The sequence below is a fragment of the Podarcis bocagei genome (assembly GCF_964188305.1).
Source record: "Podarcis bocagei genome assembly, chromosome: 17".
NCBI classification, from domain to species: domain Eukaryota; kingdom Metazoa; phylum Chordata; class Lepidosauria; order Squamata; family Lacertidae; genus Podarcis; species Podarcis bocagei.
Window position 1 is genome coordinate 27,741,331 of NC_138143.1, and position 27,794 is coordinate 27,769,124.

At 43.8% G+C, this 27,794-nt stretch overlaps 1 protein-coding gene across 1 annotated transcript; it reads left to right on the plus strand.

The window, feature by feature from the left end:
• The first annotated feature begins 1,994 nt into the window (after nucleotides 1-1,994).
• On the plus strand, nucleotides 1,995-27,662 carry HSDL2 (hydroxysteroid dehydrogenase like 2). The gene is made up of 11 exons (XM_081176694.1): nucleotides 1,995-2,189; nucleotides 6,977-7,140; nucleotides 7,483-7,581; nucleotides 8,192-8,306; nucleotides 13,944-14,047; nucleotides 16,746-16,844; nucleotides 20,085-20,279; nucleotides 20,614-20,685; nucleotides 23,721-23,942; nucleotides 24,845-24,973; nucleotides 26,437-27,662. The coding sequence occupies exons 1-11, from the start codon at nucleotides 2,173-2,175 to the stop codon at nucleotides 26,547-26,549; spliced, it is 1,329 nt and encodes a 442-aa protein (XP_081032820.1). The 5' UTR covers nucleotides 1,995-2,172; the 3' UTR covers nucleotides 26,550-27,662.
• Nucleotides 27,663-27,794: the final 132 nt, after the last annotated feature.

Sequence of the window (27,794 nt, forward strand, 5' to 3'; positions counted from 1 at the left end):
AGAAGTCATTCCCAGATGTTTGCTAGAAGCATTCAATTACCGTAACAGGCCGCAATACTGAGGATGCAGAGGCTCCAAATGGCAGGACCCCGTGATGATTTTTAAAACGTGGTGTGGTGGAGAGGGAAAAGAAAATCCAAATAGACAATTGGGGTGGGGGCGGGTAGTTATTGGGTTGTTGTTTTTATTTCGCTTATATATTTTGTGGTTTTATATTTTGATTTTGTTCCAAGACATCCAGGTATAGGGCGGTACATAAATTCAACAAATAATAATAATAATCAGGGGTGGATTTAGGTTTGATGAGGCCCTAAGCTACTGAAGGTAATGGGGCCCATTATGTGTCTAGCTGTCTTTTGTCAGCGACAAATTACAGTATTGCTGGTTTTTGTGTTGAATATACCGGTATGCAATATGGTAATTTATGGACCTAATAGGTATCTAAAGCCATTTGCACATAACAAAATATTTATTTTATCAAAGTAATTGTTGAACTGAAATACAATTAAGAAGTATATTAATAGTGAAATAATTATTAAGCTCTAACTTAAAATGATTTTTTTACTCATAACAAACTTCATAATAACAAAAGTTCCTTTAGAAACTCTAAAGACTCTAAAAACTTGTTATAACATGAAATAATAATAGGTGTAAATATATAATGCAAACTACTAATGATTATAAATAGCAGAATGTCGGCACCCTATATATAGAAATGAGCAAACCAGTGATATTTTAGGGAGCAGGCTAGTAGGCGGGGCCCATTACTTACATCATAGGAGCAAGCCTACACAACACAAAATACTGTTGCTGTATGTAGGTTTCATTTTATTTGTTTTTTATCTTATATTTTGGAAATGTACATCCAGGTTGTTGTTTTTTCCTCTAAATTTTTTTTGGGGCTCCCAAGAAAGTGGGGCCCTCATCTATAGCTTGCTTAGCTTATACGTAAATCCGGCACTTAAATATCCACAGACACGACGCCAACCAGTGCCCCGAGGCCCACCTGCCTGACCCCCCCTTCCTCCGCCTGACACTGTTGTTGTTGTTTAGTCATTTAGTCGTGTCCGACTCTTCGTGAACCCATGGACCAGAGCACGCCAGGCACTCCTGTCTCCCACTGCCTCTCACAGTTTGGTCAAACTCATGCTGGTAGCTTCGAGAACACTATCCAACCATCTCGTCCTCTGCCATCCCCTTCTCCTTGTGCCCTCCATCTTTCCCAACATCAGGGTCTTTTCCAGGGAGTCTTCTCTTCTCATGAGGTGGCCAAAGTATTGGAGCCTCAGCTTCAGGATCTGTCCTTCCAGTGAGCACTCAGGGCTGATTTCCTTCAGAATGGAGAGGTCTGATCTTCTTGCAGTCCATGGGACTCTCAAGAGTCTCCTCCAGCACCATAATTCAAAAGCATCAATTCTTCGGCGATCAGCCTTCTTTATGGCCCAGCTCTCACTTCCATACATCACTACTGGGAAAACCATGGCTTTAACTATATGGACCTTTGTTGGCAAGGTGATGTCTCTGCTTTTTAAGATGCTGTCTAGGTTTGCCATCGCCTTTCTCCCAAGGAGCAGGCGTCTTTTAATTTCGTGGCTGCTGTCACTATTTGCAGTGATCATGGAGCCCAAGAAAGTAAAATCTCTCATTGCCTCCATTTCGGAGGGAAAGGGAAGCGGGAGGGGCGCGCGGAGAGCCCGTCCATGGCGGTTGCGGGGTGTGGGGTAGGGTAGGGGGGCGCAAGAGCGCCGACTCTAACGGGTCACTAGGTCAGGAAAAACGAAATTCATCTCTCTCTCTCTCTCTCTCTCTCTCTCTCAAACACAGAGCCCTCAGGCCGCAAACAAGAGCGTGGCGTGGTTGCTATGGCAGCGCCGAACAAGAGCCGGAAGTCGCGAAGGGGTGGGCTTCCGGTCGGGCGCGCCGTCTCGCGGAAGAGAGAGGGGACCATAGAGAGCGGATTCGAGGCGTCCTAGAACGGGCGCGGAACAAGGGAGGGGCGGAGTGAGCTGGCGCGATTGATTGTTGCGCCCTTTGCTCCGCCGCTGAGCGTTCCGAGCGAGGCGCTGCGCCCCCTGAGCGGCCGTGCGAGGCACCAAGGCGCCCGGGCCTGGGCTTTGCTACTTGCCACCTGCCCAGAGGAGCCCCCCCCCCGCTCCTCCTCCGGACCCGGCCATGCTGCCCAACACAGGGTAAGCTGCGAGGGGTTCCCGCTCTCGTCGCGCCGCGCGCTGTCGCGAGTAGGTCGCCCCCAGTTAGGGTCGCCCCCCCAGCCTATAATTCAGGTTTTGCCCCCTATTTCAATGCAGAATGCTGCGTCCTGTATTGATAGCAGCTTTGTCCTGTATTGCAGGTCTTTTTTCTCTCTTTCCTTCTCTCTTTGCAAAGTTAGGGATCTTCTCCAAGTGCATGTGTGTGAAAGGTCATGCATTGAACAGGTGCGCAAATTCATGGATGTGTGCGACAAATTCTAGAGCGGGCCATCCTGTTAGGCGGCAATTGATTGTCATGACTCATAGAACCCTTTGGAAAGGGAGCACAAGGGTCATTTAGCAATGCAGGGATCTTTTGCCCAATGCGGAGCTCAAACCCATAACCCTAAGATTAAGAGTCTAGTGCTGTACCGACTGAGCTTTCCCAGATATGGGAATAAGAATAATAATAATACCGTCCACCAACTTTGACCTGCCCTGCCCTGCCCAGTATTTTGCCAGATCAAAGCTGGCAACCCCAAATCGGCATTTCCACAGCTGGGCTGGTCAGGTCAGAGACAGGGCAAAACAGATGGTCCTGGACTTGCAGGTCAAGCCATTGTTGAAAGACATGGTTGGGGGGGGGGCAGGGGCTCGAAACTTGACAACTGCTAAACCAGCGGCAGCTTACGCTGGTTCCTCTTGGGGAGGAAAGAGAAGGAGGACACAGAGCCAAGTAGGTGACCTCTGTCTGTAATGTGTGCCTGACCATGTGTGCCTAACCTTCGTCAGCAGCATGCCATCCTCTTTGCTTCCATACTGCAAACAGCAATGCAAACCTTTCATAGTTGCGCAGGTAGCCAGATGTTAGTAAGATGACATACAGTAGTACTATTCGCAGTGGTGGATTTTCCAGAAGTGTGGAGAGGTTTGAAGTGGCTTCTCCAAACTGGATAGCAAGTCAGCCAATGAGGTTTGGTTAAATCTAAAGGAGTGCATGGGGCAAAAATAAACAGATCACTTGTTCACATATATACTGATGCAGTCAGAACCTGAATCGGAAAAGAGAGGTTTTTGAGGTTTTTGGTGGGCAGCGTCACCAAACAGTTGACACCACTGTGTGTCACAGCAGGTGGAAAGGTGTGTTCTTATACTAGGGGTGATTAAGAAAGAGGCCATTGCTAAAACAGCAAGTGCTGTCATGCATTTATATAAATCTACGGTATAATTGTATTTAGAACATTGTGCATAGTTTGTGTTGCACCATCTCATTTAAGTAACATGCAACAATGTAAAGTGTCACTGTTTAGGTGTACTGTTGCAGAAAAATTGTCCCAAGCAGTTTTTATGAGAAACTACAGTCATACCTCGTGTTACGTTTGCTTCATGTTGTGGCTTTCCAGGTTACGAACGTGGCAAACCCAGAAGTGTTTACTTCCAGGTTGGCCGTGCAGAAGCGATCTGCATGCTTCACACATGCGCAGAAGTGATCTGCGCACTTCATGCACGCGCAGTAGCCCGCACTCTACTTACAGACTTTTCAGGGTGTGAACGGCAACCCAAAACGCATTGCGTTTGTAAGTAGAGGTACCACTGTACTTTATTTCCCCTTCTTGAAGAGTTTATTTGAAACTCATTGAGAACCATGCACCACTTCTTCTTCTTCTTCTTCTTCTTCCTCTTCTTCTTCTTCTTCTTCTTCTGTGATTAAGGAATTGATTTTTCTCTTATCTATGTGAGCTTCCTTATGAAGCATAACAAGTCCAGTGTAGCACTCATTTTACTTAAGCGCTCTAAGCACATGACACACAGCTATTTCAGATCTCACAGTAGTTATCCTACAGATGTGTTATGCGGTACATAAGAAAAAGATTTGCAGAATTTAATCTTTGCAGCCTGTTTGCCTACTGCTGTGTGTGGTACAAGTGAAAAATTCAACAATGCAGCGGTAGCATTCCCCATTCTGGCCCCCCCCCCCAATTATGATGGGCTTCAGATCCCATCTGCTCTGCTCAGCATGGCCCAATGGCCAGGGATGATGAGTGTCCAACAATATCCGGAGGGCACCATCTTGGCTACCCCTGCCATAAGGAGTCTTGCCCTCACTTGGACTATAAAGATTCCAGCTTGCAAAAATTGTGAGAAGGTGGAGCAGTTGGAAAGTATGTGGCCTTATTGACTGAAAGAGCTCACTGCATAGGATTTATTTTCCAAAGAAGAGCGGCAGTTATCAGTTCAAGTGATCTGCACTCATAAAGACTACGAGTGAATTTTGTGCGGAACACAGGTTGAATCCTGTTGTTGCTTGCTTTGTCCACGTTGCAAATTGTTACAAGTAGCCCTAGTGTTGCAGCTTGTAGTCATCTGTATGGTTGCAGAATCCAGACTGAGCTGCCAGTAGAATTTCAACAGGCAAATTAAATCTGTTAATTGCCTGCTCCCATTTTTGGGCTTCTGGATTGCTACATACCAATAACAGAGATAAAAAAATTATTTCAGTTTGGAGACACGCAGTAAGGATGAGACTAATTTTCTCAGACCATTTGTCAATTTTAAAAAATGGAAGTGTGGTTCTGCTCTGTCAAGTGAATACGTAAGAACTAAAATTACTTACTTGGAAGGTCAATTGCCTCCCTCTCTCATGTTGTGTTACATTTATTCTCCCGTAATAAAAGGGTGGGAGGTCCTGTGGTGTTTTAACTTCCCACCCTATTTTGTGTGTGTGTGTTAATGTGAGGGTTTCACTGAAAGGGCACTGGAATCAATTAGACCCCAGTTCAGACAAATGGGGAAATGAATTGCTGTGCATCCAAGGTAATGGAAATTAAATAACTCCAACATGGTAAGAACTCTAATTGAATAACCCCATTGCTTCTATATATTGTCAAAGCTGCTGCTCTAAAGAGGTGTTAAACAGCTTGTATTGTGTCTGGGAGGCATTGGATGGTATGAACCAATGCCGTCACACTATGAGTCAAAATGGAGGCACCAGAAAAAAATACTGAGATTGCACAGAAGGGACAAAATACACTTTTGCAGTGTGAGCTTTGCCACACATTAGATATCTGAGACAGCGATAATGTTTCATGTTAATGCTGTCATCCCAAGTATATGTTCTCTGAAATAAATCCAGCTGATTTTGATGGAGTTCGCTTTCAAGTGATCATGCTTAGGGTTGCAGCTTTCTTTTCATCTTTCATTCATGATTCGGTTGTTATTTCCAGGAGCTGAAAGAAGTATGTGTTTTCTGATTTGTGAATAATAATAATAATAATAATAATAATAATAATAGAAAGTTTGCTTCATTTCACATGTGGGTCAGGCAACCATAGGCAATCTACTTGTCTGAAGGCGACAAGTGGTAGAGTAGCTAGCTGCTCGGGTGCCTGGTGTGGAGGGTGTCCTGCAGCCGGGGGGTGGGGCAATCCGCTCCCATGGGGGCAGGGCAATCTGCCCATGGGAGCGGGGTGAGCCTCTGTGATGCTTGGAACTTCTCCAACGCCTCCCGCTCAGCTGTAGGGCTGCTGAGGGAGAGGCAGTAGGCAGACGCAAGTCCCACACTTCTGTTTCAGGTAGCATGGAAGCTGCAGGCCTAAGCCACCACGTCACTCCTAAAAAGTTCCATGAGCCCATTTTTTAAAGAACTCATTTTGTCACTCCCCCCTCAGTGATGACACCCGGGACGGACCACACCACCATACCCCCCTTCCTCCACCACTGGGTAGAGCTCATGCTTTGTATGCAGAAGATCCAAGTTTCAGTCCCTGGCATCTTCATGAAGGGTCATGACTTACCTTGATGGGTCAATGGTCTACCTTGGTTTAAGGCAGCTTCATCGCTTTGTGTGTGAGCCTTAGATGCCATAGTTGGGATGAAGTTCAGTTGCCAGAAGAGGAGGTACCTGGTGGCATTCCTGCACTTTGTGGCATTGAGTAAAGTACAGAGCAGGGGCAAGATCGGAATAGTATTGGAAATTGGAAGTGACTTGTGGGCTACGATGTCATCATTTTCTTACCATGCGGCAGTTAAAACAAATTGTATAAACTCAGTTATGCATGTTGAGTCAATGTATGCAAAACAGAATGCACGGGGGACTCAGCTACACTAGTCGATTTATAACGTTATAACAATGTGTCACCAGGTGGCTCTGTAGAGCTGAAATCCAAAGTCAGTGATAATTTTCATTGTGAGCTTTTAGAATGTTTTTTCCCCCCATAGCATTTTTTTTATAGCTGTGTAGATCCAGCCTCGGATGCGGGTGGCGCTGTGGTCTAAACCACAGAGCCTAGGACTTGCCGATCAGAAGGTCGGCGGTTTGAATCCCCACGACGGAGTGAGCTCCTGTTGCTTGGTCCCAGCTCCTGCCCACCTAGCAGTTCGGAAGCACGTCAAAGTGCAAGTAGATAAATAGGTACCACTCCGGCAGGAAGGTAAACGGCGTTTCCGTGCACTGCTCTGGTTCGCCAGAAGCGGCTTAGTCATGCTGACCATATGACCTGGAAGCTGTATGCCGACTCCCTCGGCCAGTAAAGCGAGATGAGTGCCGCAACCCCAGAGTCGTCCACGACTGGACCTAACGGTCAGGGGTCCCTTTACCTTTAAATCCAGCCTTGGTAAATTATAAAGCTATAGTCATGTTATTTGTGGTTTCTAGTTAATAGAATTTAAGAGCATGTTTTCCACTGCATTTCAGGTCTTTGCCAATTTCAGGTGATTCTAATCCTGCATTTTCTTCTATTTACCCCCAGTAGTTAAAAGATAACTGTTTGTCTTATCTTTATTTTTAGGAGGTTGGCAGGATGCACTCTCTTTATCACGGGTGCAAGCCGTGGGATTGGAAAAGCGATAGCCTTGAAGGCAGCCAAGGATGGGGCAAATATTGTGATAGCTGCCAAGACTGGAGTGCCGCATCACACACTTCCAGGAACTATCTACACTGCTGCAGAAGAAAGTAAGCTTGAAAGAGAGAGGTGCATAGATTATGATCTGAGTGCCACCATCTGCTGCAACCTTTGAGAGCTGCATCCAGTAACTAACCTTGCCATGGATATTTCCGGTGCCAGTTCCCACCCATGGCCCTGTTCACACGCAGAGAGTGATAATAATAATATTATTATTATTAACAACAACAACAATAATAATAACAACAATAATAATTTATTATTTATACCCCGCCCATCTGGCTTTCCCCAGCCACTCTGGACTGCTTCCAACAAAATATTAAAAAAGAAGTCTTCTTGTATTTCGTTCGTGTATGCTATTCTTTGACTTAAGTGATGCCCTTCTTTTGTAGTTGAAGCAGCTGGAGGAAAGGCTTTAGCATGCATTGTCAATGTCAGAGAAGAAGAGCAAATTGTCAATGCAGTGGATCAGGCTGTCCAGAAATTTGGAGGTAAATTAAATTCTGCAGCTTATGTTGAGTGTAAAGGTAAAGGTACCCCTGGCCGTTAGGTCCAGTTGTGAACGACTCTGCTTATCTCGCGCTATAGGCCGAGGGAGCTGGCGTTTGTCCGTACGCTGCTTCCGGGTCATGTGGCCAGCATGACCAAGCTGCTTCTAGCGAACCAGAGCAGCTCACAGAAATGCCGTTTACCTTCCCGCCAGAGCAGTACCTATTTATCTACTTGCACTTTGATGTGCTTTCAAACTGCTAGGTGGGCAGGAGCTGAGACCGAACAACGGGGGCTCACCCTGTCGCGGGGATTCAAACCGCCGACCTTCTGATCGGCAAACCCTAGGCTCTGTGGTTTAGACCACAGCGCCACCCGCGTTCCATGTTGAGTGTAGTAATCACTAATTACACAGTTTAAAAGTCTTTTTTTAATTCAATAACAAAACAATTGTGTTAAATAATTATTTATTTTGTAAAAGTTTATATACCTGCTTGAATATTTTTTTAGAACCCTGAACCTTCAAAGTGGCTAATCCTTGTGTAATAATTAGCATGTTGTTTTAAATGGTTGACTTTTATGATGTGTAAATGTCTTATTTTTAACAATCAGGGATAGATGTTCTTGTGAACAATGCAAGTGCTATCTCTTTAACTGGCACACTGGATACGCCTACAAAAAAAGTGGACCTAATGATGAGTGCCAACACAAGAGGAACCTACCTCACGTAAGTGTTTGTGGATAACGCATCTTTAAAAATAGCTCTGTATACTCAGTAATTCTTCGTTCACTGGATCAAATTGGAGACATTATGGGCAATATACAATCCTGGACGCTTTAGAGTCTGTTGACCTTTTAGAGAGAAAGATTCTGAATTTGATAATCGTTATAAGAAAAAACGCTCCTTTCCCCTTATGAAGTACCCAAGAGTCCGTGTAGAGTACTTATGTAGGTTTCCTATCGGTAGGAGAAAATAACAGAGGCCAACCAGAGAATATTGAGAAGCAAAGCATCTAGTAAGCCTGATCTTTATTACCATAACTGTTGCAACAGGGTGCTCACAACCAGGAGGGAGGAGGGACCCAGAACATTGGTGTGCAAGCTCTTATATAGACTTTTGAAACTGCCCACCCTGTAGCCTAAGACCACCCCCATGAAACATCATACATACATCACAGAAGAAGGCGGTCTATAGCAGAAATCCTGTTTTTCCAGGGTATCTTATAATGGTCACTGATTGCTTTTACCTGGGCAGCCTGGCTACTCTTTTGTGATGGTAAATACTCAGTTCCTGAATCCAGGTCACAGGTTCACCCTATTCATACACAGATACGCCCTTAAGACAGGATTTGTGAGCAAAGAGACAATGGGGAGTTTTTCCCATTTCGAAACATTTGAAGTCAATTTGGGAGAATCAAAATGGTTTCAGGACTGATTTCCTGAACTGTTTTCAGACATGTGGTTTATATATTTGTGTATATGTTTGCCTGGTACATTTATGAACATTTATTTTATATATTTGAGACCTTAAATTCTTATAACGAATCCAGCTAAATTCTGCATGGGTAATTAGAAGTCAGAATGTGGCGACTAGGAGCAACAGTACAGTGCTACCTCGGAAGTCAAACGGAATCCGTTCCAGAAGTCTGTTCAACTTCCAAAACATTCGGAAACCAAAGTGCGGCTTCCGATTGGCTGCAGGAAGCTCCAGCAGCCAATCGGAAGCCGCAGAAGACCTGACGGACATTTGGGTTCCAAAGAACATTTGCAAACCCGAACACTCACTTCCAGGTTTGTGACATCCGGAACCAAAATGTTTGACTGGCAAGACGTTCGACTTCCAGGGTACGGCTGTACCTGGTGGTCTTGGAGACATTAGGAGTAAAAAGCCTTACCTATACAAATTGGTCTAGTCCCCCCCCCCCTCATTTCTCTTCCATACCCACCATGAAGTGTAGAAATTTGCTCCATTTTTTAAAAAAATAAAATAAAAGGCAGTGATTACTTTCAAAGATATACAGTGGTACTTTGGGTTAAGTACTTAATTCATTCCGGAGGTCCGTTCTTAACCTGAAACTGTTCTTAACCTGAAGCACCACTTTAGCTAATGGGGCCTCCCGCTGCTGCTGCGCCGCCGTAGCACAATTTCTGTTCTCATCCTGAAGCAAAGTTCTTAACCCAAGGTACTATTTCTGGGTCAGCGGAGTCTGTAACCTGAAGCGTATGTAACCTGAAGCGTATGTAACCCGAGGTACCACTGTACTGTGGAAATTATCAGTTTCTAGTACAGAGGTCATACTCCATGATTGGGTAATCGCAGCCCTAGAGAGTCTTAAATCCTTTGCTTTAAGAACTTAACTTGTACCAAGGATATTTTTCTTATCTTCTTTGTCTTGCTTCATTTGTTGATCTTCCTTCTGCCTTGCTCTTTTACTTGGGCTTGTGCAGAAACCGCATTCCCAGGCCTGCTGCCGTTCCCTTGGCTCAGGGGGAGCAGCACAGAGGCTTGTGCAGTAAGAGGGGACCTTGCGCAAGTCGAGCCTTTCAGCAGCCCCACCCGCTTTCTTTTGACAACTGCCGAATATCCAGTAACACAGGCCTTTCTTAGGCAATGCTCAGCTGACAGACACAATTTGGCACCGTAAAATGTTCCTCTTTTTCTTTCGTTTTGCCGAGCTCAGAATGTTTGCGCGTTAGCAGGTAAGAGAGGAGGAAAAGGGTATTCAAAGAGTGCTACCATAGTGGATATAAGAGCAGTTGGTGTCTTTGTCCCACCCCCTTAATTTAAATGCTCTTTCATATGCAAGTTCTCAACAGTCTTCTCACACTCCACAGTGGCTAAGAAGCAGAACCCTGGTGGCAGCTGTGCAGATAGGATCAGACTGGCTTCTCAATAGCTGGGGTCGCCAGGGGCAATGACTACTAGTCACTACCACACAGTGTCCCCAAGTACCCTCTTGTATACTGTCTTGCATTAAAAAACAACCATGGATGGTTACTTTTCTTCCCAGGGAGAAATGACAAAGTGCTCAGTTGGAGACATAACTGCAGTGAGCAGAGCCCTGCACAATGAGAAGGCCCTAACAGAGGGGAACAGTGTGTGCATTTGCACATTATTATTATTATTATTATTATTATTAATTTCGCACCATTGCAAGACCTTCCTCCACAGACACCCATCTGTCACGATGATGATGGTTTTGCTAGTTGTATAATTAGTGTCTGCTTCAGATCCAACTAGATATTTAATACTGTTCTGGTGAGCCCCACCTTACACTTATTTACCCTCCCAGTGTCCTTGCTGCTCTCTCTGTGTCTCCTTTACTCCTGATCGTAGTTGTCTTTGTTGGGATGCTTCCAAGGGAACGGGGCCAATTTGCAAGCCCCCAGCTGGCTCCAGCCCACCAGCCGGTAGCCTAGCGATCTCCTGTCCTTGGCTCAGCATGAAACAGCAACCTGCAGCTTCAGAAGCTGGAGCACGCTCTAATCAGCAGAGTAAATAACACTGCGCAGACAGAAGTGGCAAGAGACAGCCGTGAGAGCATATTTACAGGCAGTTTATTCAGCGTGTATCAGGACAAAGGAAAAAACATGTCTTCTCCCTTTCATGTCCAAGAGCAAGCAGTCAAAGCAATAGCTATACACGCAAACAGAAGTTCCCAGCAAGCTGTGTTGGAGTGTAAACAGACATGGGACATACAACAATCCATACATCTGTTTTAAGGTGAAACAGAACATCCGTATCCTAACAGTCTTATCACTGTGACCAAGTCCAACTGAACTGGGGCAAGCAGCAACGTTCCCCCTCCTCCTTGCACAAGCTCTGGGATGCTGCTACTGAAAAAGGTGCTCTTTTCTGCAGCATCAGGTTGGGCTGCCAGTTTTGTTATTGCAGAAGAGGAAAGGCACAGGTAGCCAACATACCGCTCTCCAGGTGCTGTACTCTAATACAAATCCCATCAGCTGCAGCCAGCATGGCGCATGGTTGGGGATGATGGGAGTTGTAGTCCAGAACATCTGGAGGTCCCCACATTGACTGTCCCTGGGTAAAGGGGTTAGGAAGCTGTGTCTCTATTCTTTTTAGCCCTTGGACGTTAGTGGAGATTATAGTGCTACTGCCTGGCATTATTGACAGTGAGAGGGAACAACGGGTAAAATCTCATATGAGGACATCTAAACATTTTAGAGGGAACAGCCTTCTTGTCCCAAGGCCTCTGTTGTGGCGCTTGGTCTACTTCCAGGTTATGCTTCCTGAACCAGGGATAGAGAACCCCTTTTGGCTTCCTCGGCTAGATGCTTATCAGGATTGACGTTGCAAGGCCAATTTGGCAGGTGGGTGGGGCACCCACTTGGCAGTCACACAATGCAATTACGTTGTCACATGATTGAAAGATGGGTGTGGCCACCCACCTGTCTGAATCCCTTGCGCAGAGAAGCTAAGCGCGCAACAGCCATATTGTTCTGTCGAGTGTTCAGGGCCTCCTGTTCATTTCTGATCTCTGACATTTTTAATTCTGTTTTATTATTTTTATATTGGTTTCTAAATACGTTTCGTCATTATCACTGCGTTGTAAACTGCTTCTGCAGTGTGCTGCTGGCTCAACAGCATTTATGAACTTGAAAATACTTGCCTAAGGGTTGTCTGTAAAGGCATTCCTGTAGCTCCTATAGAACTACTTTTGTTTGTTCTGCCATCTGCAGAGGTAAAAAGCATTTCCACCCTAATGAAATTGAAATTATTGAGAAGGGGAAATGTTGTGGGGAAATGTAGCCATGTAGACACTGTTTGTTTCATGAGGCTATATCTGGCAGTTTTAACTGGCATCCAAGACTGACATGCTAAATGGAGAACTTGATCCATGATTTTCAGTATTCCTTTTGTGAGAATTTGCTCAGAAAACAGAGCCTTCTCAACTTTGAAACATTCCATTGAAGCAGTCCTCAGCAAACTCTTGCGTCTTATTACTCTTGCCCTAGAGCTGTGCCTTGACACCTTTAATTATTAAGATCACTCGTGGCTTAAATTCATTGGTTGACTAGAAAGCCTAGAAGCTGAGGGGATATCTTTTACTAACCCTGCTCAGCTTTTTAATTACGTTTCATTAAAATGTGCCTTTATAGCTGTAAACATGTATTTCTTTAAAAGAGAACTTGATTCAAAATTCTCCAGGAAAGCAAATGCCTTTGACAGTATAACATGTAGAGGAATGTTTTGATGATATGCTTCAGATGTATTGGGTCCACTGGTTTCTTGGTGGGAGAGACATTTTTCTCCATATATTATTTGCCTAGTAGCATTATCTCTGACCAATACCTGCAGGCAGTTTTGATAGTTCCAATTCTCATTTATGGGGAATATCTTGGGGGGGTTGCTCTTAATTCTGCAATACATTAAATGAGGAAAATAGCTATTTGAGTTATTGAGAGAAGTGCCTTTCCAAAGAGAGTAATTTGATACTGTTTTGATTGTGGCTGCATTTGCACAGAATAAGCCAGGACTTCCAGCTTTTTGTGGTTTATCTGGAAAGAGCAACATGCTTTGATGCTCGCTGCCTGGCTACTTCTGCTTTGCAGCTCTGCAGGTGTAAGTGAAGTAAACAAAGCAAGAAACTGTGGCTTTGCATAAAGTCTGAACCAGAGATTGTGGCTGGTTGCTCTCTAAGAAGTCACAATCAGCAAACCGATGGCAAACCATGGCTTCAAGTTGGGTAGTGATCACGTTTGCATTGTTGGGGCACAATAAACCACAATCGCTGGTTTGGATGTAGCATGAGGCTGAGGCTTCCTGGTTTGTTGATCTTGTTCTCACCAAGCGAAAAATGAAGCTGGAGCAATCAGACAGCATGACACTCATATACAGTCGTACCTCAGAAGTCGAACAGAATTCAGCCATTAACTGGGTTGCAGCCAGATACTTTATCTTGATACATGGCTCAGAAATGTGTATGACGCTTCCACACCCCCGCTTTTTACATTACTTTTTTTTTAAAAAAACCATTATTTCTAAAGAGAATTATTGAGCCCAAAGTTATGCCCTTTTGAAATCCCATTGGGTTTAATAGCAGAGAGCTTAAACACACCCACCTCTCTTACTAATAACCTCCTTAGTGATTGACTTCTGGGTGTTTTATTTATTATTTATTAATTTAATTTAACTCATAAGTGGGATGGAAACATAATAAAAAATATGCCTTCTGTAAGTCCCAGTTGTGTGTGTGTGTGTGTGTGTGTGTGTGAGAGAGAGAGAGAGAGAGAGAGAGAGAGAGAGAGAGAAACACACATGAAAACCAAAATCTGACCAGAGCTCATGATATAAGTACAAGCAAATCTGACTCTATTCCCTTGTGTTTATTTGCTTCTCCAGATCTAAAATATGCCTCCCTTATTTGAAGAAGAGTAAGATTGGCCATATCCTCAATATCAGCCCACCAATTAACCTAAACCCTATCTGGTTCAAAAATCACTGTGGTAAGTATAATTTTAAATGCTCATTTATAGTGAAATTCTTCCAAACTCAAGGAAGTGTAAAGGCTGTCTCTCTTCTACCCCTTCTTTTCCTCTACAATGGTACCTTGGTTCTCAAACTTAATCCATTCTGTACGTCCATTCCAAAACCAAAGCATTCCAAAACCAAGGTGCGTTTTCCCATAGAAAGTAATGCAAAACGGATTAATCCATTCCAGACTTTTAAAAACAACCCCTAAAACAGCAATTTAACATGAATTTTACTATCTAACGAGATCATTGATCCATAAAATGAAAGCAATAAACAATGTACTACAGTCACACAATCAATCAATCAATCAATCAATCAGTAGTTGAACTGGGTTCCACACAGCCACAAAAACAAAACAAGAAAGCCGCAGAAATGCAAAATAAATAGCAAAAACAGACAGACCTCAGTGTAACACTCAAAACATAAGTGTGGCACTCAAAACAGAGCATGTTCAGCTTCCAAAAAAGGTTCGCAAACCAGAACGCTTACTTCCGAGTTTTCAGTGTTTGGGTTCCAAGGTGTTTGAGTGCCAAGGCGTTTGAGAACCAAGGTAACACTGTACTTGCATCCTAAAAGTTTGTGGGGAAATATTCTTTAAATCATTGCACATTGTGTTCACATCAGCAACTTCTCTACTTAATTCCCAAATAGTCCTTAAAAATGTAAAGGGACCCCTGACCATTAGGTCCAGTCGTGGCCGACTCTGGGGTTGCGGCGCTCATCTCGCTTTATTGGCCATGGGAGCCGGCGTACAGCTTCCGGGTCATGTGGCCAGTATGACTAAGCTGCTTCTGGTGAACCAGAGTAGCGCACGGAAACACCGTTTACCTTCCCGCTGGAGCGGTACCTATTTATCTATTGCACTTTGACGTGCTTTCGAACTGCTAGGTTGGCAGGAGCAGGGACCAAACAACGGGAGCTCACTCCGTCGCGGGGATTCGAACCGCCGACCTTCTGATCGGCAAGTCCTAGGCTCTGTGGTTTAACCCACAGTGCCACCCGCGTCCAGTTCTAATATAGTGACACCTTGCATTCCTTTTTTGGACTGAGCTGGAGAAACATGTCCCCCCCACCCAGGGGGAAACACAAGGCATGCAGTCCCATTAACTGCATGCCGTTCTGCAGAAATAATTCCTAGGTCATGGCTGGATGTCAAGGGCAAGCTTTATTTCTCAGTCAGGTGCTCATGTGCAACAGGAATGGCCAACCGGTGGCCCTTGGCACTCAAGTGGTTCCTGTGTTTATTTTTAAATTTTAATCTGATTTAAGCCACTTCAGAAAGCGGTTTCTCAGCTCCTTCACTATAGGAGGGCTGTTGCTATCAATACATGAAAAGAGGCGGAAATGTGAGATAAGGGGGGGGGGCGGGGGGGAGGAGAGATTATGCATTAGATACATAGGTAGGAAAGAGATTCTCATTGGGGTGAGGGAGACAAAGGAAGCTATCTGACTTATTTGTCCATTTCACTTAGTAATGTCAGTTTTAACTGGCGGCAGCTTCCCTAGATCTTGGGCAGATAATCTTTCCCTTCTACCATTATAAGAAAAAAACTGCTCCCTTTCCCTTATGGGATATTCCGAAGCCCGTATAGAGTCCTTAAATGGGTTCCCTATTGGTAGAAGAAAACAGAGGCCAACCACAGTATATTGAGAAGCAAAGCGGCTTGGCTCGTATGCCTGATCTTTATTAAAGGACATTAACTGTTGTAACAGGGTCCCCACTCACCACACGCAGGAGGGAGGAGAACTCTGAAGAATGGTGTGCAAGCCCTTATATAGACTTTTGAAATTGCCCACCCTCCTAAAACATCATATATATATCACAGAAGGAGGTGGTCTACAGCAGAGGAGGCGGCCTACAGCAGAAATCCTGTCTGCCAGGATAATGCTCACTGATTGCATTACATGAGCAGTCTGGCCGTTCTTTTGTGATGGTTAATACAGTTCCTGAATCCAGGTCACAGGCTCATCCTATTCATACACAAAAATGCCCTGAAGACAGGATTTGCAAGCAAAAAGTCAGTGAGAAGACTTTCCCCATTTGCCTCCCTTACTGCAGATGAATATTTGAGGTCATTGGGAAGAGTCAAAATGGCTCCAGGATTGCTCTATAGCCATACTATTTCAGACACATGGCTCATATATTTAGATATGTGTGCATTTATGAATATTTATTCTGTATTTGAGACCTTAAAATTCTTATAACAACCTGCTGCCTGATCCTTTTAAATAAGAGCCTTCTGCATGCGAAAAATGTGCTATTCTGCTAAGCTACAGCCCCTTCTCCCTCGTTGTACATCAAGCCCAGATATTAGCAACAATCCTCTAGCACTACTTACAAAACCAGGGTTCCGTGATGTTCTTTGACGTAAGGTGTCCCATTGTCCTTTTCACACAATGCATTGTCGGACTATGAGATAATTGATCTGCTTACAACATTCAGATTGTGAAACTGTTTGGAAAAAACAACCGTAATTTAGATAAGAACATAATGGAAACCTTGCTCTACATCAGCATTCTGTTTCCCCTAACAGCCAACCAAATGCTTGTCTCTTTCTTGGCAATCCTCTGTCCAGCTATAAGAGTTTTCTGCTGAAATATGAACAATTCGTACTGCATATAGGAGGAAACATTTTTGATGTCTAAATCTAGTTTTCCATCTTATTCTAGCTTACACAATTTCTAAATATGGAATGTCCATGTGCGTGCTGGGAATGGCAGAAGAATTTAGAGGAGAAGTTGCAGTCAACGCATTATGGCCTCAAACAGGTTTATATATCTTTTAAAAATATATAATGTTTTTGATGGGTTCACTGAGCTTAACTCTTGTTTCAATGTGTTCAGAGAATATGATGTCTTGCATTTGTTTAAAGTGTATATACAGTTTCCCTTCAATATTCGAGACTTCTGAAGCATATGTATTATTATTATCATTATCATTTACATTGTTTTTGACAGTGTTTCTCAAACAGTGAGTCTGCCCTTCACCGCCATATTGTGACAGGTGGGACTTAGTAATTTTCAACCTGCCCAGTTGGGTTCTGGGGTTAGGAAGTTTGAGAACCGCTGCTCTGGCTTGAGCTGCTCCCATCTGATACTGGAAAGCTGACGCACTGAAATTAACCTTTTTCAAAATAGTTATTTATTTGAGATGCAACCCAATTCTATGCATGTTTACTTGGGAACATATTCCATTGACTCCATTGGAACCTACTTGTGAGCATTAAACGCCCGTCCTTTACAGAAGAATGCAGCCAAGCAACTGTGGTTGGAATAGTAACATCAAAGGTTTTATTTATAAAGCAAATAACAAAACAACTAGATGACTCTCACATCTATCTTCTTCAGCAAAGGAAGCAGAGAGAGCAGAGAGAGGGAGGAGACTTTTAAATAGTTCCCATACTCATACATCAATTAAGTAATTAAAGGCAACCCACAACATTATGCAATGTGAGAATGAGACAATACAATACAGTGGTGCCCCGCAAGACGAATGCCTCGCAAGACGGAAAACTCGCTAGACGAAAGAGTTTTCCGTTTTGGAGGTGCTTCGCAAAACGAATTTCCTATGGGCTTGCTTCGCAAGACGACAATGTCTTGCGAGTTCCTGCTGGTTTTTTTTCCTTTCCCCCCCTTTTTCTAAGCCACTAAGCTGCTTATCAGCTGATCCGATCAGCAGATAAGCCGCTAAAAGCCGCTAATAGCGCTAATCCGCTAATCCTTCAATGGGCTTGCTTCGCAAGACGAAAAAACCGCTAGACGAAGAGAATCACAGAACGGATTCTTTTCGTCTTGCGAGGCACCACTGTACTAACACTACTCTCAACTAAGTGCATATAGGACCAAAGCCTTAGGTTAACAGTATATGTACAGTAAAAGGTAAAAAGCTAAAGGACCCCTGGACAGTTAAGTCCAGTCAAAGGCAACTATGGGGTTGCGGCGCTTATCTTGCTTCAGGCCGAGGGAGCCAGTGTTTGTCCATAGACAGCTTTCCAGGTCATGTGGCCAGCACGACTAAACTGATTCTGGCACAGCGGAACAGCATGATGGAAACCAGAGCGCACAGAAATGCTGTTTACCTTCCCGCCACAGCGGTACCTGTTTATCTACTTGCACTGGTGTGCTTTCAAACTGCTAGGTTGGCAGGAGCTGGGACAGAGCAACTGGAGCTCACTCCGTTGCGGGGATTTGAACCGCCGACCTTCCAATCGGCATACCCAAGAGGCTCAGTGGTTTAGACCACAGCGCCATCTGCGTCCCCTATATGCACAGTATACCCATTTGGTAAGGAGTTCATCTTTTTTGCTTAACAGATGTACTTTACCACTGCATCATATCTGAATCTAATTTTGTTAATTATATTGTGAAAAATCTGAAAATTTGTATTATTACAGAACCAGAAGAGCAGATTTGAGTTTGTGTTACTACTATTAACTAGCCCGTTATTTTAACACTTAACTGGGGAAATTTACACATCTGCCATCAGGAGGAGGTGGAGAAGGACCAAAGCAGTCACAGGAAGATTACCTTTCCTTATAATTTCCCTGGGGTGACATTTTTGTGTGAATATAATGTCCCTATGTTCAGCAGAGAGCACTTTCATAATTCTTATGTAAACTCAGACAGAAGTCTGCTATGGGTGCTGTGGGGATAATTTTTATGCTTGGTATTCTCAGAAATTCATATTTTGCTGCATAGTTTCAGTTTGCTCATACAATGAAAACCTAATCTGCAGCCCAGTTAATAAATATGTAAAGAGAACGGTGTGTGTGTGTTTTCTGGTTCACACCTAATGCTAAACCAAACTATGGCTTAGTGAGAACAAGTACTGTAAGCTTTTGAGTAAAAAGGTAAAGGTAAAGGGACCCCTGATCATTAGGTCCAGTCCTGGACGACTCTGGGGTTGCGGCGCTCATCTAGCTTTATTGTCCGAGGGAGCCGGCGTACAGCTTCCGGGTCATGTGGCCAGCATGACTAAGCCGCTTCTGGCGAACCAGAGCAGTGCACGGAAACACTGTTTACCTTCCTGCTGGACCGGTACCTATTTATCTACTTGCACTTTGGCGTGCTTTCGAACTGCTAGTTTGGCAGGAGCTGGGACTGAGCAACGGGGGCTCACCCCATCGCAGGGATTCGAACTGCCGACCTTCTGATTGGCTAGCCCTAGGCTCTGTGGTTTAACCCATAGCGCCACTCGCGTCCCAAGCTTTTGGGTGAAAATAGTGGCTGCCATGTGTCTGCATTTGCACATGGCTTGGCTCCAGGTAATGCTACTAGCAGCCGTATCGGAGGAGGAGTGAAGCAACCACAATATTGGCTTTCTGTACCTGAACACTTGCTGGTTCTTGTTAAGTAGTTGTTTGGCTTAGCGTTATGTGTGAACAAGGTCAGAGAGAGAGAATGTGACGGTTCCATGGAATATTAAACATTTCTGGCCCATTATCTGCAATGGCTAGACTTCAAGATTTTATAAACTTTAAGTCTTTACCGATCCTTCCACCGCCTCAGATATCTAAAGCATGGGTAGGCAAACTAAGGCCCGGAGGCCAGATCCGGCCCAGTCGCCTTCTAAATCCGGCCCACGGACAGTCTGGGAATCAGCATGTTTTTACATGAGTAGAATGTGTCCTTTTATTTAAAATGCATCTCTGGGTTATTTGTGGGGCATAGGAATTCGTTCATATTTTTTTCTTCAAAATATAGTCCGGCCCCCCACAAGGTCTGAGGGACAGTGGACCGGCCCCCTGCTGAAAAAGTTTGCTGACCCCTGATCTAAAGGCTGTTGGCAGACAGTGCTATAGATCAGCGGGTGGCTCAGTTTGAGGGTGGCTTGTGGGCCGGTTAAACAGCCTCCATGGGCCTCTTCCGGCCCATGGGCCTCAGGTTGCCAACCCCTGGTCTAGAACCATACCCTTGGAAGGGTCCGTATAGGCCATCTAGTTCACCCCTTGCATGATGCAGTAAAATAATTGCTAACTTATCCTTTCTCTCCTGTGTGTGTGTCTTTAGCTATATATACCTCTGCAATGGATATGCTGGGAGGAGCTGGTGTAGAGAAACAGTGCAGGAAAACAGATATACTTGCAGATGCCGCATACTGCATTTTAACAAAGCCCAAAACTTTCACCGGAAACTTCGTCATTGATGAAACTTTATTGAGAGAAGAAGGAATTCAGAATTTTGATGTATATGCGGTTGCCCCAGGTAATCTAGATTTATTTTCTTGCATATTGCATTCGTATTTGCCGGACTACAAATATATAGCCATAATCCATGTATTTTTTGCTTGCAATACCATGAATGTATTAAGTCTTCCCAGATGTCCCATTTATGACACAATAAGTGTACTCTGGTATCTTACGTATAATGTAAAGTCCTAAGTCTGTCTTCATGTTTGTGCTTCAGTTGTACTAGGAAACACCAATAGCTAAGATGTGGATATGCCCTCAGCCTTTCATTTACATCTATTTAACTGCATAGCGTTATTCTGCTATACAAAATACGGACTTTTTCATTTATTGTTTCACTCTATTTTTAGGTCATCCTCTGCTACCAGACTTCTTTTTAGATGTGGATCCCGAAACACTAGCAATGAAAATGGAAGCACAAGGTAAGCACATAATTGCCTCCACCCCACCCAGATGTTGTTGGGCCTAAAATCGGAGGTCAGAACTAAGCCTCTTACGCTCCACCTGAACAGTTTTCCTGGCTGCAGACCTTTCCGTGCCAAGCAAATAGAACAGAAGTACCCATTGTTAATTGACAGGGCTTCACGAATCACAGGTGTTGTATATTTCACTCATATTGTGTAACGAGAATTGCAGCAACAGCTCTACATAAAAAATACAGATGCCAATTTTAAAAAAATCCATACTTTTATAAGTTTTCTTTCATTTCAAGTTTGCAAATGTTCCCCTTCCCCAGTAGACTTTTCTGTTTGTTTGTTTGTTTGTTTGTTTGTTTTGATTCCAAGGCACATGACAGCCCTACAAAGAGGCTGGGAGGTCATATTTAACTAGACAATGATTTCCAAACTTACTTATCTAACATTCTCTGTGATTATGGAAATATAATAATAATAATAAATAATAAAATTTTGTAATAATAATAATAATAATAATAATAATAATAATAATAATAATAATAATAAAATTTATTATTTATACCCCGCCCATCTGGCTGGGCTTCCCCAGCCACTCTGGGCGGCTTCCATAGAAAACAGAAATACAATAAAATATCACACGTTAAAAACTTCCCTGAACAGGGCTGCCTTAAGATGTCTTCTGAATGTCAGGTAGTTGTTTATCGCTTTGACATCTGCTGGAAGGGCGTTCCACAGGGCGGGCGCCACTACCGAGAAGGCCCTCTGCCTGGTTCCCTGTAGCTTTGCTTCTCACAATGAGGGAACCGCCAGAAGGCCCTCGGCGCTGGACCTCAGCGTCCGGGCAGAATGATGGGGGTGGAGACGCTCCTTCAGGTATACTGGACCGAGGCCGTTTAGGGCTTTAAAGGTCAGCACCAACACTTTGAATTGTGCTCGGAAACGTACTGGGAGCCAATGTAGGTCTTTCAAGACCGGTGTTATATGGTCTCGGCGGCCGCCCCCAGTCACCAGTCTAGCTGCCGCATTCTGGATTAGTTGTAGTTTCCGAGTCACCTTCAAAGGTAGCCCCACGTAGAGCACATTGCAGTAGTTCAAGCGGGAGATAACCAGAGCATGCACCACTCTGGCGAGACAGTCCGCAGGCAGATAGGGTCTCAGCCTACGTACCAGATGGAGCTGGTAAACAGCTGCCCTGGACACAGATTTGACCTGTGCCTCCATGGACAGCTGTGAGTCCAAAATGACTCCCAGGCTGCGCACCTGGTCCTTCAGGAGCACAGTTACCCCATTCAGGACCAGGGAATCCTCCACACCTGCCCGCCTCCTGTCCCCCAAAAACAGTACTTCTGTCTTGTCAGGATTCAACCTCAATCTGTTAGCCACCATCCATCCTCCAACCGCCTCCAGACACTCACGCAGGACCTTCACCGCCTTCACTGGTTCTGATTTAAAAGAGAGGTAGAGCTGGGTATCATCCGCATACTGATGAACACCCAGCCCAAACCTCCTGATGATCTCTCCCAGCGGCTGCATGTAAATGTTGAAAAGCATGGGGGAGAGGACAGAACCCTGAGGCACCCCACAAGTGAGAGCCCAGGGGTCTGAACACTCATCCCCCACCACCACTTTCTGAACACGGCCCAGGAGGAAGGAGCGGAACCACTGTATAACAGTGCCCCCAGCTCCCAGCCCCTCCCCAGCCGAAGCCAGGCTCAGAGCGGCTAACAACAGTAAAAAATAACACAGTTTACATAAAATCATAATCATTTAATTGAAATACATTCTAAAATCTATTCATTCTAAAATCAATTCAGAGTCAAATTAATGGTAACCATTGGGCTAGAGTTCTGTGAGGCTTACAAAAGGAGGAGGTCAGACTGTGCTCTGGCCAAAGGCCTGGTGGAACAGCTCTGTCTTGCAGGCCCTGTGGAAAGATGTCAAGTCCCACAGGGCCCTAGTCTCTTGTGACAGAGCATTCCACCAAATCGGGGCCACGGCCAAAAAAGCCCTGGCTCTGGTTGAGGCCAGCCTAACCTCCCTGTGGCCTGGGATCTGCAAGATGTTTTTATTTGAAGACTGTAAGGTCCTCCGTGGGACATACCAGGAGAGGCGGTCCTGTAGGTATGAGGGTCCTAGGCCGTATAGGGCTTTAAAGGTTAAAACCAGCACCTTGAACCTGATCCTGTACTTCACCAAGAGCCAGTGCAGCTGGTATAGCACCGGGTGAATGTTAAATGTCTCTTCTCTTGAATTCCATCACATTCAAACATAATAATAGTAGTAGTAGTAGTAGTAGTAGTAGTAGTCATCATCATCATCATCATCATCATCATCATAATTTATTATTTAAACCACGGCCATCTGGCTGGGCTTCCCCAGCCACTCTGGGCGGCTTCCCAAAAAATATTAAAATACTGCAATACATCAAACACTAAAAGCTTCCCTAAACAGGGATGCCTTCAGATGTCTTCTAAAAGTCTGGTAGTTGTTGTTCTCTTTGACATCTGGTGGGAGGGCATTCCACAGGGAGGGCGCTACTACCAAGAAGGCCCTCTGCTTGGTTCCCTGTAACTTGGCTTCTCGCAGTGAGGGAACCGCCAGAAGGCCCTCGGTGCTGGACCTCAGTGTCCGGGTAGAACGATGGGGGTGGAGACGCTCCTTCAGATATACTGGACCGAGGCCGTTTAGGGCTTTAAAGGTCAGCACCAAGACTTTGAATTGTGCTTGGAAACATACTGGGAGCCAATGTAGATCTTTCAAGACCGGTGTTATATGGTCTCGGCGGCCGCTCCCAGTCACCAGTCTGGCTCACTGGGAAAGGCTCCAAGGGAAAGGCTCACTGATTGGTCATTTTTGCTGTGGATTGAACGTGAGACCTGCATAAAAAACATGTTCCCTACCCCTGAGCTATGACTCCTTGCTCCAGTATTTTCCCTGCTTTAGTTCTCAGGACTGCCAACCTTTTTCTCCTTGTTTGATATGAGTTCCTGAGTGCACACTATTGTAACTGTTGACTCCATTGGTCAATGTTGGTCCTACAGGAGCTACTCCAACCTTCAGAGAAGGGAAAAAACAAGACCTTCCCAAGCATGAAGGTCCTGACAAAACTAAACCTGAAGGTCCTGACCGAGGAAAGCTTCACGTGCATTTTGCTGCCGAGAAATCAGGGGGGCCTGTAGCAGAAACTTTTAAAATTATAAAAGGTGTGATCAGTGACGAAGTTGTAAAGTCAACCCAAGGAATTTATCGGTTTGAATTATCTGGTAAGAATCTTTATAACTGTTTAAGAGTTACTGAAATTATGTTGGGCGGGCCTAGGATCACTGCTAAGGCAAGAGGCCTGCATACCAATAGTACCACCACATGTACTTTGCAGAAAAGATGCCAAAACACCTTTATAGTGGTGGCAGTTTTCAAATAATTCACACTTGGTGCTGTCTGAAATATTTTGAAAAGACAAATATGGCAATCTACTTAACACACACACGGGTATGTTTTATTTGTGAATGTTCACATGGGCACACAGAGAAGAGTTTGGGCATCTACATAAAAAACAGGGATGTGGTTGTTACAACGAAACAGCAATTACACCAAAATTGAGCGAAAGTCATTTGTGATGAATGGGACAAAAGTTTTGTTTACTACCAGGTGTGCTACTGTTCTTGAAGGTGCCAGTCAATCTCTTTCTCTAGTGGTTAGAATAAGCTGGGTTGGCAGCATAGTGCCGTTATTAAGGGAAAGAAATGTCATTACAGTGGAACCTCGGGTTACGTACCGTCCTCCTTACAAACGCTTCGGGTAACGAGCTCTGTTAACCCGGAAGTAGATGCTCCGGTAGTGAACTTTGCCTTGGGATGCGAGTGGAAGTCATGCCTCAGGTTAAGAACAGTTTCGGGTTAAGAATGGAGCTCCGGGATGAATTAAGTTTGTAACTGGAGGTACCACTGTAAAAGATTATAATGAAACTGATTTTAAACTTCAGAGGGTGGTATCCAACATTAGTCATACTCTGGGAAGACCCACTGAAATCACTGGACTTCCAGTTACTGATTTCAGTGGATCATTAACTCTTGGAAAGACTTAATTGGCTCTTGCTGCTTATCTGATATTTGTTCAGCTTAGAAACGAATGTGTCTAATTTTATGTGGCATTACTCTTGTGTTAGGTGAAGGAGGAGGAACATGGTATATTGATCTTAAGAACAAAGGTGGCAGTGTAGGAAGCGGAGAACCACCAGGAAAAGTTGATGTGGTTATGAGCATGTCCAGCACTGACTTCGTAAAAATGTTTTCAGGTAGGTATTGGGAACAACTGTCAAATGTATTCATGCTCAGCTATTCCATTGGACTTTTGCTAATCTTAAATGTGTCTGCTTGTAGAGCTGCTTGCATTTGATAAATTTTCAGGAGCGTGTAGAATTATGTATTTCATTCCAGTTTCTTTATTCTACCCTTTGAGAAGAAACCGCTAGCAAAGTCTCCTATATGTCCAGGACCTTCTTTTCTGCTTGTAGATAGGATGCCATTTACGGGAAGCGTTAGAAGTGAGCTAGCAGAGAAGAGTGTTGGTGGAAATATTCCACATTTGGGATACCAACAAGTCCTTCACCATTTCACCACCACCATTTTACAACAAACCTGCTCCCCCCATGTAAAGTTAGCAAGTGGTAGGATGATGCAGATCATCAGGGCTGGTGCAATTTAATCAAATGCATGTTTACTAAGTTTCACTGAGCTGACAGGAGCTTCCTCACATGTAAAAGTGCACAAGAATCCATGAGGTGTGGGGAGGTCTATGCGGCACAGAAAGCGGCAAGACTGCGATCTACTCGATCTACTTAAAAACTGGCAGTGGGGGGTTCAAGTCAAAGCAGGAAAGCCCCGATTTTGGGGGGTGGGGTGCAGAGCCTCTTTTGGGGGGGGGCTGTTGGACAATGCGTGACTGTCATACAGGCATGATCTTGCTTCCTCACCACACATGTGACCCTATAGTTACTCACCTGGAATGAGAATACAGGCAACCTCCTGTTTGCACGGGGGTTACGTTCCGGGTCATTGTGCACTTGCGTGAAATTGGAAACCCATTGACAAAGCTCTGTTCCACCCTTTTAGTGACATTTCAGTGATGTCTTTCTTAAAAAATAATTATTTTTATTAAATTTTCTGCTGTTTAACATATATAATAATTCTCTCTCTGTTTTTGTTTTACTCCCCACCCCATTTTCCATGGTGGTTTTATTCCTCTCCTTCTGTTGCACCCTACCTTCTATCACTTATACCATAACAACAATAATATATTCTCTCATTTCTTCTGTTGCTCATAATTCAAATCCTGCTCGTGAATTCATCGTACAGTACCATTTCCTTAAGTAGTCCGAAAAAGGCTTCCATTCCTCCACAAACCAGTCATCGTTAGGTTCTCTTGTTTTAGCTGTTAACTTTGCCATTTCAGCATAGTCCTTTTTTAAAAAAACAAAACTTTATTAAAACGTTTCAGTGACGTCGTTATGATGTTTCTGGGTCACTTCTGGGTTCAGCGCTGTGCGCAATTGCAAACATATCGGTCATGCCTTAAATAAGTTACCTGTAATGCCGTACTTTTTTTATGAAAACAGGAGGTGGCAACATCACATTTAAAGCTATCCGTGTCATTGTTGGTCTTAAAGTAGAAAGGTTGCTTAAATGAAAAACATGACAGAAGCACTGCAATTTGCAACTCTTTTGTAGTTCTTTAAACCATTTTTTTTTCTCTTTTCAGGCAAACTGAAGCCAACCCTGGCTTTCATGTCTGGAAAGCTGGCAATCAAGGGTGATATGACCTTAGCAATCAAGTTGGAAAGACTGATGGGTCAGTTTAATGCCAAACTGTGACGGTTTATGGTGTCACGTTGAACTTTCAATAAATATTCAGTTACCTTGCTGTTTCAAGATAACTAATCCTTGCTCTTGTTTAAAATACTCTCAATCTATAACTTCCTGAATATATGACGTTTTGTAGGAACAACTGCAAAAAATTTTAACTTCGTTTACTTGGAATGAAAATCCTAGTGATTAAAGTGAGATGTATTTCGTAAGAAGTGCATCTAGATTAGCGTGGAACATGTCTTTTTTCAAAGAATCAATTCACCATAAATTTGCAGAAGGACATTTACTCCTTTTGGTGGCACTGTGAACCCCCATATTGGCTTAGATCATGTTGGCATTTTCCTTTTCTGAGGTATCCATGTTCCAAACTTTCCAAGGGTTGGGTTCCCTTAAAACCCATGCACCAGTGAATACAACAAGTAAATTGCATTGATTTGGGGTGCCTATGAGTTAGGCCTTCATTCCCCAAAAGGAAAACTTGATCCTACATCCTGTTATTTTTTGAAACCCAAAGAATAGCCCATAGAATCATTTGGTATAAAAGCTCATTGACTTAAGCAGAGGACACCAGGCTAGAATTGCCCATTAAATTACCATATTTTTCCGTCTATAAGATGCCCCCATGTATAAGGTGCCCCCTATTTTGGGGAACTTAGATTTAAGAAAATGGGGGGAGATGGCCCCATGTATAAGACTCCGCCTAATTTTTGACATTATTTTTTAGGGGGAAAACCTAGTCTTATACACGGAAAAATACGGTACCTCAAATACACGTCTGTTTTTTTCTTTGTCAGTACTGACATTTTGATTTATATGGTTTATTTTTAATGTTATTTTTTAAAAAAAGATTTGGGTTTCAGTTACGTAATTACTTTTTCCTTAGAATTTTTAGACGGAGATCAGTGATCAAAGATTTTTATTTTTTAAAAGGGGGCAGATATATGTGCCTTGCAACAGAATCCTAACTATGTCTACTCGAAAGTGCCTATAATATTACCTCCAGAGAGTAGTATTTTGGAATGAAATATTTTTTAATACATTTGCTCCTGTGAAAAACTGATCCTGCCAAACTGTATTTAGAGAGAGAATTGAAATAAAATGTATCTTTTTGTGTGGCAAGTCTGTTTTGCTTACAAGTTCTCATACTATGTATTGTGCAAAAACAAAACAAAAATGTTTCCTGACACTTGGGTGGGGGGGGGGTGTTTGTGTGGAAAAGTACCTTGGTTCTCAAACTTAATCCATTCTGGA

Bases quoted from the DNA above. Each gene is read 5' to 3' on its own strand.
- HSDL2 (XM_081176694.1), top strand. The intron at 20,686-23,720 runs GTAAGCACATAA...TTGGTCCTACAG, and splicing joins AATGAAAATGGAAGCACAAG to GAGCTACTCCAACCTTCAGA. The intron at 23,943-24,844 runs GTAAGAATCTTT...CTCTTGTGTTAG, and splicing joins TTATCGGTTTGAATTATCTG to GTGAAGGAGGAGGAACATGG.